Below are 16,434 nucleotides of genomic sequence, written 5' to 3'. Positions count from 1 at the left end.
TGAAGCATTATCAAATAATACCCTGATGATTTTCAACATATATGACGTTAAAATTCTCACAGGACATATGCATATTTGTAATAAAACTGAATTTGTGTCTTATTTGTTTGCAGTGTGATACAAACAAAACTATTGTTTGCGATGTACTGTCATTTTCTTTTGTTATAACACTTTCATTCGGTGAACTTTCAGTTTGAAATTTAATTTTTTTGAAGCAAATGCTCTCATGATGACTATTAGAATTGCATTTTCTCCATGGATATCTTTTTTTTTTTTTTTTTTTTTTCCCGTATCATTTAAGACAACAACCTTCAACATTTAGCCTGTTTCATTTTCAGCAGGTGAAAGAAATTTGCATTGAAATGAATCATGGTCTGCATCACAAAATACACAACTAAATTTTACATTGTTTGAAAATGTAACTATCAGTTAACTAATACGCTTAAATTGTTTTATTATTTATTTCATCCTTAAAGTAATTGTTAGCAATCATCATATTTTTGTATTTCTTCGAACTGTGTAAGGAGCTGATATTTATTTCGTCTTTAAAGTAATTGTTGGTAACCATCATATTTTGATGTTTCTTCGAATTGTATAATGAGCTAGAACCTTTTTGGCATTCTGATTCAATTTTTAAGAATTTAACTAATTGCAAAATGTCAAACTCTGTTTTTGATTTCCTTTTCTTATATTCTAAGTCTATCTCTTCTAGAACCAATTTCATTAAAATTGGACATAATAAATGACCATAACTTTCCATAACTTCATTTAAAGTTTCTAGGAATCGAATATTAGTTTTCTACTTCATCATACAATTTTCAAAGTGCTATGATATAACGTGCTCTTCACTGGATCTAGGCTTAGTAATTTCATCATATGACTATTAATTATGATGTCATTTCTTCTGAAATACTCGTTTAGCAAAATGATATTTTTATTGTAATATTCACTCATTAGAGCAAATCCTTTATTGAAATCTTACATTCAGTGCAATTCTCGCTAACAAATGTTTCAGGTATGAAAATTTTTCAGCATCATATAAACTTATTTTCATGAATGGCATTTGAAACTCATTCTAAAATTCAAGCCACATGCTTACATTGTCGTAATACTTGGAGATACTCAATTTTAGAATCTTTGTTATTTTCTTTAATTAAGAAATCATGTTATCTGTGTTACTGAAAGCATCTTGCGAATTATCTGAGTAAGTATTTACACTTTGATTTGGTTTAGTTTTTTCTTTCAAATACCTGTAGAATTCCATTTAATTATTTTTGCTGCACATTCTTTGCTACCTATTGTTTCAGTTTTAAGCTCTTTCTGTTTAATCAAAGACTATGCTAGTATTTAATATGTTTAACATAGCATTTTTATCAGGCAATTGTTTATTTACTTCATCTAGTTAATCATTTTTTTTCCCTTCTATCCCTAACTGTTTCATTTTGAAGAACAGTTTCTGCTTTTGTTAAAGCAATAATTACTCGGATAATTCGGAAGGTGCTTACAGTAGCACAGATAACATGATTTCATAATAAAAAAATAGCGAAGCTTCCAAAATTGAGTATCTCCAAGTGTTACAACAATGTAAGCATGTGCCTTGAATTTTAGAATGACTTATTATTTGAATTTTAAAATGAGTGCCATCTATCTGTGCATAAAATTCCATTACATATTATTAATATAATCTATGCAATTTAAATAATTTTATAATAAAAACATTTTCCCATGTGTGTCTATCATAAAATATAACATTTCTGTATTAGAACTGAAACAGATAATTGTTGCTAATTTAGTTATATAAACTAAATAGTATATATATTATTAAAAATAATGAGTAATGTATATTCTTTTTAGCTGCTGATTAAAAAATAATAATATAGTTAATTTTCATTACAAGATTCAACGATCAAAACAAATGATAGGGACTCGCCAAAATTACCATTGTATCAACCAGTATGGAATATTGATAAAGAGTCAGAAAAAAGGATTTGATTCAAGTCAGAAAAAAAGACTTGAATTGAAAAAATTGAGAAATTTTAATTGAAAAAAATTATTGATATATTATTTGACTGAAATTTTAAATAACCAAGAATTTGGAATAATCATTGTAATTTATAAGCTTAGATGGAGTTTAAATGTAATGATAATCTCAAATGATTTGATTAGAATTTCATTAATTGAGAAAGGCCTAGGATTCAGGAGAACGAGATTTAGTATTCAGTTCAAGAAGCAATAACAGATGAGTAATTATGATCCACCTGCTTATCTTCCAAAACGTTTGAGTTTTAGCATGGTGTAAAAAACCATTTAAATTTGATCTTTTTAAAATAAATAAAGAATTTTGAAGTTACGCTGTAGCATCATAATGATAAATGGTACTCTGAGAAAAACTCTATCTTTTCATCTGATAAACAAAAAAAAAAAAATTAAAACTTATGTTGTACATCATAATTGTAAAATTAAAGTTGTGCCTCGTTAAATTGTACAGTATTTCATGATTATAGGAGTTTGTCTCACGATGATTATATTATTACATTAAAATGTGCTTAACTTCAGGAAAAAGAAATTATCTGTAACTTCATATTTTTATCTTAGCCTTTTACTTTAAAAATGTTATATCACAATTTTGGTCAACAGGTGGGTTTTTCTACCTAAAAAAAAAAACCCCGTGGTAGCAGAATAGCAATTGGGAATTTTTGATGGTTATTTAATTGCAGTAGGTTGCTATATTTAGTTTAAATATTTCCAATTATTATTTGTGCATAAATTTTCACAAACTAGGAATTTTTTTACTCTTTTTTTCAGGCTATCGTTGTTTCAGCTTGCTGTGTGGGATTCAATCTATCTATTAGATATTCTTGCTTTGCAAGACTCTTTAAAACCAAAATGCTGGGATTATATGATAGAAAAGATTTTTTGCAATGCTGACATTCTGAAGTTAGGTATCGAATTTCTTTTCTTTATTTTGTATAATGCATTTTTGCCTGAATATTTTTAATGTAAATAATAGCATATACAATGTATATTTGGAAAGTAATGAAATGAAGTTAGTAAGAAACATTTTATTCACTATATCATAACAAATGTATAAAACTCCTCAAAGTACATCATTTGGCAGTCGATGCACTTTTGCCAGTAACTTGTCAGTGCACGATAGGCATGCTGTGGAAGGCTTTGAAAAGGACGTTATTTAGAACGTTTGTCACAGTAATTTGGATCTCTTCACCAATTCCAAAATCTTGATCCTAAGGAATAAAAAGAAGTCTGCTAGGGTCACATCAAGTCAGTTAGGAACAATATTGCCACACTTTGTTTGGCGTCCTGAATGCATGAAGTGATGTGACTGGGTTGGTTTGGTTCGCTTTAATAAATTATGAAAAAGCACTCGGGGGTTATCTTCCATAAGGGAGGAATGCCTTTGTGGAGGACTTTCTAAGAAAAACTGGTTGGTTTGCATGTTTCATATGAGGAAAACCACGGGAACATCAATGCAGCCAGCCTGTTCGTGGGATTCGAACCTCGGTCCAAACTACCTGTGTTTAGCGATTTCACTGCTCAGCCGCTGGTGGGCCAATGTGACTGGGAGTATTGCTGTGGTGCAGTAGCCAGGTGCAGCTCCCTTTTTTTATCTGAATCTGTTAAGTACTTGCACGCAGTAGGTGCAATTGGCTCTCAAACATTTGGGGTACAAATTCATTGTGGACCATATCCCTGGCAACGAAGAAAACAAGAACATATTTTTCACTTTTAATTTGCTCTTCTTCCTTGTTTGTGACAAGGAGACATGAGGTGTGCCAAGGTTTGGAACTTTGGGGTTTCTTCTGTGGGTCGTACTTGAATGCCCATGATTCGTCATTTTGCCCATGAAATTAGTACTGTTTCACACAAATTCCAGAAGTACCCTTGTGCTGGTCACTTGATTGTTCTTGTGGTCATCAGTCAACATTTGTGAGACCAACTTGGCATATAATTTTCATGCGTGCAAAATGCCACAAACAATGTTATACACATTGGTTTTCATAATATTGAGAGTCTCTGATAATCCAAGCATTCATTCAGACATCAATATTTAAAAAGTCACGAACATGATAGACATTTTCGTCAACTTTTGCTGGTTAATGGTCGTCCAGAACATGAATCATCCTTCACCTCTTCCTGGCCAGTTTTAAGCAACTTCAAACACATAAAAACTTGAGAATATGAGAGAGCAGAGCCCCTATAAGCTTTCTCAGTCATTTGATGTGTGTCAACGAGGCTTTTGCCATTTAGCAGAGAGCTCAGTTGCATAACATTATTCAATAATATTCTCTTTGGTGCATTGTAAACACAAACATTAACAGGAGGTTTATGAAAACAGTGCTCATCTACTTCCAGAATATCATTTTGGAGCAGAAGGACCTTGGAAACATTGTAATGCTAAAAGCCCTCTCCACAAACTTTATAAGGTATTTCTCCCGCCTTCTTAGCATGCCTTCGTAGTGTAGTGGTCTGCATGCTGGGTTCATGGTTCATATCCCAGAGGTCCGTGGTTCGATTTCCGGTAAAGGCATTGCTCATTTTTCATCTCTCTTTAAAAAAAAAAATATACCTAATGTCTACAACTTAACTGGCTCACATGCACTGCCAGCTGGTGAAGTGATGGGAAAAGACAAGTCGCATCACTTTATGGCTAGACCTTATATTATTATACAGCTTGCAAATGTTTGTCCATATTTTGTAGCACATATGATCTGTTGTCTGGCAACACATATTTTCTTCTCTTTAACTGTTCATTGCTTATGCTAATTCAAGTTTGGCCATTTTAATACCATGTTTCTTACTTATTCATTATTAAAAATTTTAGCAGAATTGATGTTCACGTAAACCTGATGTTAATATTTATTTATATATGGATAAAATAAGTTTCACTTTGATAAAAAATTATACTGTCCCAATATATAAGACACACCAGTACATAAGATACACTGTGGTGTATTAAGTTAGAATTTACAAAAGTAGTTGAATCAGACAAAACTGATCAAAGTACTTACTTTAACAATAGAACTATTGCATTAAAAAAATAGCAAATGTATCAGCATTTGTTTAGAGTAGAACATAAAATAGACATAAAATCCCAGAAATTTGTCATCATTGCTACCAAAATCATATATGCAGTTATTTGCACTTTTTCAGTTGTCACTATCGTTGGATTTGCCACTTTCCACGCTTCTTAAAAGATCTTATTGATAGTCTCACTTTTAAATTTTCTACCAGGTCTTTACCTACTCAAATACGCTTAACATTTATGGCTGTTTCACTCTTTCCTCTTAGTGTGATGTCATAAGTAGCCGCCTCAATCTTTTTTATCCACTCTTTCTGCATAAAACTCTTAAATGGTTTATTAATTGAAATGTCCAGAGGCTGCAGCCTAGAAGTCAATGCTCAAAACACTTAAATCAAAAATCCTGAAAACACTTAACTCAAAAAATTAAAAAATAAAGTCTGAAAGTTTTCAGATTTTGTATAAAGGTTTTTTTCATTTATACACCCATACATGTTTCAAGAGTATTCGGGCTAATGTCCCTTTGGGCTAAAAATATTTAAAAACAGCATATCTTTAGAATTTCTGATAGACAGTCTCACATGCTGGAGATAAAAATTTTTTTCTCCGTACAGTGTTGCCATTTTTCTCTTTGAAATCACTGAGTTTGTTAATCAAAAATTTGTTTAAGTTTTATAAAATATGAATAAATAAAACAAATTCCAGATTCAGGTGGAAGATTATGTTATTCAAAATTTGATGTCTCTACGTATCGTTGTTTTTTCATAATACAGTCAAAAGTCGTTAATCCGGACTCGTCAGGACTTCGGCGATTCCGGATTATAGATCATCAGTTTAAATCTCGTAAGATGGCATGCAGAAATTCTAAAATAAAAAATATGAAACCGTAATTTATGAAATAAAGAGCAATTATCATCTAAAAAGTATCAAAATTTACAAAAAAAAAAAAAAAAAACTTAATATTTATTTGTTTACTTTATTAAACATTTCTCTCAATGTAAGTTGTTTAAGTTGCTTCATTTTATGTGATAATACTTTCTCTTTAATTCTATAAAAAGACATAATTTCTTGTTCAAAGTTCCGCTGTTCAAGTCCCGTTAATTACTGTGCCGAGAATACCGACTAATTTGTCAATCGAAATTTTTTCGTTTTCGCTAACCTCTCTGTCACATTCTTCATGTCTTTATCCATTTTTTGCAGCAATTCCACTTTTTGTTTGTTGGACATCGAAACATACTTTCGTTTTGCAGATCCTTTGGAAGTTCCAGCATCGGAAATTCTATTTGACATAATCGAAAGTTCAAGTTTACTTTTATAAAATTGCTCTTACAGTCTGCAAAAAATAATAAGCGGGATCCAATTTGAAGATTAAGGAACAACGCAATCATTAACATTAACTGAAATAGATAATTAGATAATTTTAGCGTACACCGTCTGTTATACATTAAACGCGCAGGCGAAAATGTATTCTGCACTTGCGCACACGCATATGCGCAGTAGTCAAGGTCTTACGCGCACGTGTAAAACGCATGTGCCGAGGTGGCGCATGCACAGAAAGTTTTTAGCTTTGAGGTCCGGATTATGGATCATTCTGGATTATGGGTGTCCGAATTAACGACTTTTGACTGTACGAGAAACATACATTCAGTCATGCAGATTCTTCATTACTTAATTTCTTTAAATATAATACAAGGCAATAATATTTGGTGGCAACAATTTGAAAAGTGATACAATGCTTTTAGTGATTCAATGTAAAATGCCATTTTGGGACTAGTAGCCCTTCTGGGCTAAAAAAGGGGAGAGTTATACAAATTTGGTAATACTGTAATATGTCATGCTAGTATATCTGGGCCTAATTATGTTAAAAATCGGAAGTGTTCATAAAAAAAAAAAAAAATTCTTCCTAATATTCTGTAATTAATGACATGTTTTTAGAATCTTAAATTTTATTTTGGTTAGATTCTGCAAACCAGCAGGCAAAGATAATATTATTATGTGAATATAATAAATAAACAATTCTCAGATTAAATAAACATTAAATTGCTATATGGATGGTAAGTAGAAGAAGAAATTTTCTGCATGTTCATAGCATCTTCACAAATCCTTTAAGCAGTGACTTGTAATTTTGTATTTCTCTAGTGTAATTCAGTTCGTCATTCTGTCTTGGTTTGAATTTCAATAAAAATCATCTTTCCTATCGCCTCTTCAGTTGCATTTAGTGAATTTAAGAAAATTATTTTCTTTTAAAATCTAGTTTTATGTTCAGTAAATCCTTGTTTAAAATTGCTTGAAAATGCCTCCAAAAGAGAAATTGAAAGTGATTAAGTGAAAAACGTGTTACTTGTGTAATCCAGAGAAAGTTAATGATGTAATCCATGAACGCATTAATCCAGATAAAGTTAATAATGAGCTAATTCAAGGCAAAGATAATTTGAATTGCATTGTTTTCTTTTATTGTGTGTATTTAGCTAATATTTAGGAATAATAAATATTGGCTGTTTCAAAGCAAGGATTCCAGTTATTTCAAATTTTTTATTGTTTTAAGTAAAAAACTTACTAAATAAAACTATCTGTTGTTTTAAAAAATTGTTTTGCTGTTTTTAATTTGTTTAGCTGAAATTATATAAGGCAAAGTTTTTGAAGCAATGCTGAGATTAGATGTAAGAAATTGAAAGTGAGATATTTTCAGTTGAGAAGTTTATAGCCAAAATCTAACACAAGTTCATGAAAATATATTGTTTATATTCATGAAAAGCAACAAATGAATCAAAGTAAAATTTCATTGATGTTCTAATGGAAAAGCTGTATTTATGCATGCATTTTCAAACATATAAATTCTCTTATTAAACCACTCAGTTCCTGTTTTTCCTCTTAGTACAATTTCAAAAATCAAGACTCACCTCTTCCGCTGGTTTCGAGGTGCATTCCAAGTTATGCAGAGCTCTGCATATTATCAGAAAACGTAAGAAAATTTCATGAATCAGGAAGCCTAGAATCAGTATTAATAATAAATTCTGTTAACTTTGCCATCAGGTTTTAACCTTTTAAATAGCCAAGGGGTTAGTCCTGAATTTATGAAGACCACATCTAAGAGGTATTTTCTTGATTATAATTCCAAACTGATCCCCTTAATTTGTACCTTGATTGTGTAATTTCTTTTATATATGCTAATGGCTGCACTGAATATTTAGGAAGGTTGAGACTCATTTTTCTTTAAGTGGGAATGGTAACTTTACGAACTGCATTCACTGTGTTGATGAAAATTCTCACGATATGGCACCAGTGCCTTTACGCAAAGTTAAAATGACTGTGTGGTGTAGCATACCTAGCACTTTCATTCGTGGTCTGAACTTCTTTGAAGAGGTCACTTCGACAGGTATGAAAATGTGTTCCATCATAAGTGCTCGGTCTACAATAATGTAATAATTTCAGAATTCTAGCTGCAAAATGTCATTAATAACATTGTCTCGATGCAAGATGGTGTTTCTCCATACGATGTCACATGTTCAGCAAGTGTTGCTCCTCTAACCTCTAATTAGTCATCTCCTTTAACTTTGCAGTTTTGTGGCCACCGTGATCCCCTGACCTCACATCAAATCCATGATATTTGTCAGAATTGAAAGATGCCATGAAACATGAAGTTACACGGATTCTTCCTGTGATGTTATGTTTGTCATTGTTTTCAACGGTCTCTCACATGCAAATTCGTTATCATCTGCGAAGGTCAACAGTCCCTTGCATTCATTATCATCTGCAAAGGTGGGCACATTGAAAACTTGTAATTCCAGTAAAAGTCCCCCCTCTCCTCTCGTGTAGTCATTGGTCCTTTACAATTATCTTCTTTGCAAATGCTTTATGCCAGCAATATTCATCATACATGTATAATTCCAGTGGTAGTTATGGTTTTTCAGTGTGCTTATCAGTTTGCACAGGAAAAGGTGGGTGTTTGCTATTCAAAAATTTCAAAATTTTTTCATTCTAACCATGAGAGCTCTGCTGTTTTAAATCAACACAAATCATCACAACCTCGAATGTGTAACTTCAAATAATAATATCTGAAATTTCATTTTGTTTGATTGAGGATATAGCCCACTAGGGCTAGGGGTTTATATATTCTGGAAGTTTTTTTTATCACTCTGTGTATATGACAACTCTGTATGTATAAGGTGTAGCCACCTAGAGGGTTAAAAAATAGTAGTAACCAATTGGATTCTTCTTCAGTTAAAAAAATAGCTGTATTAGCTGGTTAAATTACCCGAGACCAGTTGCAGTTATTTTTTTAACCCTCTGAGCCTTATGAGTTTAGCCCTGAAATTTCAAAGTTCCTCAAAATGTCATGAATAAGTGGTATTTTTCTGATTTTAATTAAAAAACGAATCTCTCATTTAGTACCTTGATTCTTTTTATTCCAATATACATCCAAACCAAAATCAAATACATTAAAAGCTAGCAGAAATTTTCATTTGTAATGACTATAGAAGGCAGTCTTCTATACGGAATTTTCCGGCCGTAACGCTGAGAGAGTTAAAAGTTTTTTAAAAGTTAAGAAGCAAAGTAATCTGAAGGGATACTAAGCAAGGGGGAATAGCTCAGCTGCTTATCTTATTGATCTTTGCTTAATTTGAGCTGGGGCTTAGCTGTGATTTGTCTTGGTCTTTGAGAGAAATTGTAATTTCCATTTAGGCTGCAACAGAGACCAAATAAAATAAGCAGCCCATGTTTATTGTGAAATTTAAATGCAATATTAGCAAGAAATTCTGTTATTCATGTAATCTTTCATTGAAAATGCTGTAAAATGCTAACTGGATATATACCTCTCTTTCCTTTCCAATCATATCATACTATAAAAATCCTGAGTGTAAGAAACTTGATAAATATCCGAGATGCACTAAGTATAAGCTCATATTTGAAGTAAAATTTGATCTGGTTTGTTCTGATAAATGTTTGCTAAAGAGATCAGAAAACTTATCATGGTATATTGCTGACATTAATTGCAGGTATCCTTTGATTTACATGGCATTCAGTTTGCATGATTTCGTTTTAAAATTAGCAGAACTTCCATTTACACAACCTTGAATTTCACATTAACACAGTCAGGACAGACAAATGTAAAAATTGTATTTTATACGCACACACACATACATATATTTTGCAATATTACAAACACCAAGTGGTATTAAAAGAACAGACAATTCTCAAAAGAGTTAAGTAAAAAAAATAAGCTGAAAACAAAAAAGCAGGTAGAAAGAGTAAAGGAGAAGATATATTTAAATGATACATCATTAATCATAAACATAAAAATGCAAGAAAGTTTAAAGTTCAGAATTGGAAATTTTTTTTTTATATTTTATTATTTATTATTATTATTTTTTTTTTTTTATTCCGGTCAGTCATAGGCCGTGTGTGTGCAATTGTGAGGATAAAGCATAGCATCAAAATATATATACATGCAGCTTTACATGTGAAGTGATGATGCCTCTCACTGTATATAAGTGTGAATTTTGACACCATGCTGTATTTTCATAGCTTAGTAGGCTTCCACATTTAAGAGCATAGCTATGTAAATTATGTGTGCATGCATGTGTATTTCTTTTTAGTTTGAATTGCGGAATCCAACTGCCCGATTTTAATTCTCACGACATTTTCAAGGAACCATTCTACCATAGAAATCAGGAGTGGCCTATACTGAAAATATTATAGAAGATACATTTTTCAATTAAATATTATTACAGAATGCAAATTTAGGAAATATTTTAGGAACCAAGATTTAGTTGATGAAACGTTTGATATCTAATCAGCATTTATGCATCTGTATTTAACAATTATTCTAGATTATTTTATATTTCTATAGTTAAAATCATCATGGTCAATTTGTTCATTACAGATATATTTTTGATGAATATATGAATGAAAAATATTTTGATTAGTTTTAAATGAAGTGTTGTTCAAAAAATTCTTTTTTACCATTTGTACCATATATTTATCATTAATTTAACCTTTTTTTTTATTATAGATTTCATTTATGTACAAATGCTCCTCATCTTGCGAGTGAGTTACATTCCAAATAATCATTCGCAGCATGAATTTGTTCATAAAATGTTACTAGTTTTGCTGTGCATATCTCATAATGAGGTTTGTGAGATAAGAACTATAAATACTATCAAATAAACAAAAATATTAAAATGCATAAATAATTCATTTTAAGTTTTAAAAAAAGGCATTGTAGATAAAAATAATAACTTTATTATACATTACAATTCAGTTACAGTACAGGATTACTTTACTATATAGTACATACTTGGATTGTTATGTCCGCAACATGTGAGGATGAGGTTAGTAGATCTTTAGGGATCAGTCAACGTCTGACTTGTCTCCTGAATATTTATAAACAAGTAAACTGGACATTTTGATGAGAAGACTGTAAGAAAGGTGGAAGGAACCAGCAACACCGATTTTTGAAGAAAATAAATGTCTAATTTTTACAGAACAGTTATCCTCCCTTTCCTTGCAAATAAGATTATAGCAATGCATGACATTATGTATAGCAAACTTCTCAGAATATGGGTCTTGGTTTTCAGAAAAGTGAGGCTTCAAATTCTTTTTGACTCTGAACAAACTAGACTCTTTGAAAACAGGTTGTTTATATGTGTGAAAGTTTGTAAGGTGAGGAGTATCTGTGTATATTTTTAATTAATTTCATCTTGGGTGTCTCCCATTTTTTGAAAGTAGAGCATTCCCAGAAAAGCTTTCCTACTTTGAATGCTCTACTTTTGCTTATTACTGGGCTGAAATGGTGTAAATTGAAGAAGCAAATATCATTAATAATACTAAAAAGTCTGAACATTCCCAGATCTTCATAGAAATCTGTATCAAATCATCATACAAAATATTTCACAAAAATCAAAAATAATACTTTGAAAAAATTTTTTAAACAAATAATAAAAAAAACCTGGAAGGTTTCAGATTTAAATGGTCATTCAAAAGGTTTCTTTCACTCTTGCTGATCTCACAGTCTACAAGTCTGCTTTTACACTCACTCCTACTAATCCATTTTTTGCTGTCTTTTTAGCTTTATTATCAAACATAATTTTCTTCGCACTTTCACCATATACAGTTCAACATCAAAATTACAGAAATTTTAAAAGCAGTATGCGTTTAGAATTCATTATGCAGCATTAAGTGTTGGTTTTTTTCAGTCTTTTTTTTTTTTTTTTTTTTTTTTTTTTTTCCCACCAGTCTTGTTTCTTGTCAGTTCACCATATCAATGTTCAGTTTTCTTACTAAGATGGCTTTACAAAACTTTTTTTGTCTTTTTATTATTTATGTTTTGCGTGTTTACTTAATTAAATATCATGTTCTTGCTGCTTACACCGCATGAAATTTGATTAAACAGGAAACACAAAGTATTTAAAAACAGCATATCTTTAAAATTTCCAATAGACAGTCTCATGTGCTGGAGATAAAAATGTTTTATTCTGTACAATGTTACCACTGGTTGCTTTGAAATCATTGAGTTTTTTTAATTAGAAATTCGTTAAAGTTTTATGATGTACAAAATCGATAATGAAACAAATTCAAAATTTGGGCTTTCAGGTGCTCTTGTTTGGTTGGAGGACTATGTTATGCAAAATTTGATGGCTGTAGGAACTGTTGTTTTTCCACAGTGCGAGAAACATACATAATTTCACACAGATTCTTCATTATTTAATTTCTTTAAATATAATACAGGACAATAATATTTGCTGGCAACAGTATGAAAAGTGATATGCCATTCTTAGTGATTCTTTGCAAAATGCCATTTCAAGATTTATATGCGATTCAAGACCAACATGTTCCTTTTGGGCTAATATTGATAGTATAATAAACACATACTAAGTATAGATACATATGTGTTATGTGAAGCATGTTGCAATGCAGTTTAATTTTCCACAATTGAAAAGAGAATAAGCACACTAGATAATTAAAGGTAATGCAATCACAATGCTGTATTGAGTTATTTAATTTTCCACAATTGAAAAGCGAATAAGCACACTAGATAATTAAAGGTAATGCAATCACAATGCTGTATTGAGTTATTGGAGATCTGTCAGCAGCAGTGGCGGCTCGTAGCTAAAATTAGTGGGGGTATTGTTCCAAAAAATTTAACCTTTGTTTTAAAATTGTGTAAAAGGAAACAAACATGCATAAAAAGAAAATTTATTTTGAAACATTATGAAAGCTTACGAGGAAAAAATTAAAATTTCTTAATTACTTTAATCTAAACTCTTACAGTTCAATCTTTATCTAATTATTTAAAAATGAAATACATTCTTCTTGTTTTAATTTGTGCAAAAAGATCAATAATTTTCTCCTTGATCTCTGAATGACAACTGAGAGATTTTTCTTTATTGAAAACAATGCAAGCGCATTTAATCTTTCCGAATTCCTAGTGCTTCTTAGAAAAGTTTTCATCCTTTTCAATGCTGAAAAGCAGCGTTCTACCTCTGATGTAGTCATGGGAACTCTCAAGAGAATTTTTATCAGTTTCGTAATTTCACTAAGAACATCATCTAGATTATTTTCGAAGATAAATTTCAGTAGCTCATTTAATTTACACTATTCATGGATATAACACCTACAATAGAATACTTTTAGTTCAGTTTCAAGCTTTGATTTGTTTGTCATTGGATATGCTTTAGTGGTCAGTATTATTTCTTCTACAGAATGTTCATTCCTAAAACTAGCGAAGTATTTCTTGTTAAACAATTTAGCAGCTGTTAAGTGTTTAGTGGAAGAATATCTGTGTATTATATCAATACATAGTATAAAATCATATATTTTCTTAGCTTCTGCCATCAGTGTCTTTAAAAAATTCTCACAGTACTTTGAGTTTTTTTTAATTCTAAAATAGCAGTTTTGAAATTTGTCATATATTCATTAACTTTAAACACACTAATTTCTCTGGATTGCATTTAGTTGTATATTTTTTCAACATGAAGCATAATCTGATAAAAAAACTCTAACCAAAACTTGAAATTATCATCATTTAGATATTTTAAAATTTTTGTTGCTTTTGCAATAGTTTGATCTGCATTTGACGTTGATTGAATTTCAGTAAAGCAATTTTTTAAAGGTTGCAAATTTTCATGAACTGTCTTTATGGTCCATATGATGAAGTTCTACCTTGTGGAGGAATACGACACGTGCAGAGTAAAAAGAAATCACGTTCCCAACAACATGACAGAACTTCGACACTGCAAGAGCGACAGTGCTTTCTCTCTTCCTGGCTCGGCATGCTGCTTTCTGTGTGCGCATGCGCAGAACAGTCAAATACCATGTCTCTGGAACCGTGAAGCGCGCAGTTCCAAACAAAAACATTTGTGCTTTTTTCACAAACTGGGGGGTGGCTACTGACATTAAGCTTCAGGATTATGTATTGTAAAAGTATAAAGAAAGAATTAAAGACTAAAGGGCACAATATATTATGTATTAAAAATAATAATAAGTTGAAATAGGGGGTGCTGCAGTTCCACAGTGCTTATTACGAGCCGCTACTGGTCAGCAGAAAGTACTAGGCCTTTGACACAGGAAGCAGAGGATGAAGACCATTTGTAAATACATTATTTGCACATGTTAAATGATTGTGTCCTCAATTAATATGCTTGTTTGGCCTAATGCTGAAAGTCAGAGCTTGTCATTTAGTGTAACCATATGTAAGAGAGCAAGCTTGAATGAATTCTTTTTTTTTTTTCCCATATGATGTTGCTTGGGCAAACAGAACATCCTGTGAAACCATCTTAACAATATATATATTTCGCAATAAAAAATATACTTTACTGTAGTTATTGCATAAAACGAAACACTGAACGATGTTTTTCAAAAAGTACTGTTATAGTCTTTTGTAAAAATGAAGATCCGTAAAGTGGATTGTTTTAAAGCAGGAAATATCTGTATCGACTTTTTTAATATCTATTTATATATACTTTAATTTTATTATTATTTTGTACATTTTTTTAAATACAGGCAGCTTTCCATGAACTTGAGCATTCTAAAATATGAATTAAACTCGATCTGGAATGCAATTTAAAATATAGATATTAAGCCAGTTGCTGGATTAATTGATCATATGTAATGCATATTGTAATACAAGCATTGTATAACTTTCTGTAATAGATGCAAAACTTAATTGAGCTGTACTAATTATATGCATTTCATCTACTCTGAAGCAATTATATTTTTAAGCAAGTCCAAAGGGCATCTATTATTGTAGTCAAAATTTCATGCAACACTTCTAATGTTACATGTATGAGTATGATTTATGTACATGATAATTCTTCTATTTCAGAAGAAATATTTTAATAATTTATTTTGAAAAAGAGTTTCATCTCACTTGCAGGTTATGGTATTAAAACTGATTTACAAATGCTGATAAAGCTATTTTCTGGTGAAAAGTCTCAGTTGCACAAATATCCACGTTTAGTAGACATTGGAAATTTTTTCAAAGAGGTTTGTAATGCTAATTTTTGCCTTTTTGTATATCCATAATTTTTTTTCAATTTGCACTGGATTTCTGAATTTTTGAGTATTCATTTTTGTTGAAACTGAAGCATTTCAAAAATGTAATAGTGTCATTTTTATAATGCAATGATGTATATGCATCAAACTAATTTTTTTATTACTCATGAAAAAAACTGTGGTTGTGATAAATTTTAGCACAGTTATTTTTTAGTATACTTGCTAAAAAATTAAAGATATTAAAAAAATATGAATTAGTTTGAAAATAAAATAAGTATTAGTTTTAGCTATAGGGCAGTTGTCAAACAATTTATTTAACAAATGCAGGGAAGGTGAAAAATTTGTGTCTCTGAAAAAACCTTTACTGCGAAAGAAAAAGTTGAACATGTCACCTTTCAATGTATTCTCCTCTAGAGTTAATACATTTTTTCCATTGTTCTGGAAGCATTTAGGTCCTGAAAGAAGGAAAATTTATGAAGTGGACCTCCTTAGTAGAGATGGTGGTGAAGGAAAAGAAAAAACTGAGGCACTTTATCCTCTGAAAAGCCTGAAAAAACTGGAAATGAGTGAAAGTGCTTACATAAAATGGCAAGGTTGAAGGGAGAACAGTGCACAATCATGGTCTTATGATCTTAAAAATTAAACTTGCAAGCTGAGATCTAGTAGAATTTTATGATGAAGTTTGCAAGAAGCTATCAGAAGATGAGAAATTCTGGAAGAGTTTTCATTAAAATGATGCTCTAGAAATGCAATAAAACACAGCTAAAAAAAAAAAAAAAAACTTAATGTTATATGTGTTGATGGGCTATTGTAATGGGTAAACAACTTCTGAAAATGTGATTACCGTGGTTTGATGGATTGATCACTGTTACATTGCAATTTTTCTTACTGGCAAGCTG

General features: G+C 31.0%; 1 protein-coding gene across 4 annotated transcripts in view; it reads left to right on the top strand.

The window, feature by feature from the left end:
- Positions 1-16,434, top strand: part of LOC118197298 (exonuclease mut-7 homolog) — a 120,663-nt gene that overhangs the window by 68,326 nt on the left and 35,903 nt on the right. For all 4 annotated transcript variants that reach the window (XM_035368790.2, XM_035368789.2, XM_035368792.2 and 1 more), the window contains 2 exons: positions 2,806-2,942; positions 15,417-15,526. In XM_035368790.2, the coding sequence (XP_035224681.1) occupies positions 2,806-2,942; positions 15,417-15,526 (247 nt within the window). The remainder of the gene's footprint in view (positions 1-2,805; positions 2,943-15,416; positions 15,527-16,434) is intronic.

Source organism: Stegodyphus dumicola, chromosome 10 (assembly GCF_044657685.1).
Source record: "Stegodyphus dumicola isolate Sdum_Otavi_A_Nest chromosome 10, ASM4465768v1".
NCBI classification, from domain to species: Eukaryota; Metazoa; Arthropoda; class Arachnida; order Araneae; family Eresidae; genus Stegodyphus; species Stegodyphus dumicola.
Note: the sequence above shows the minus strand (reverse complement) of the source record. Positions and strands in the feature narration are given on the sequence as shown.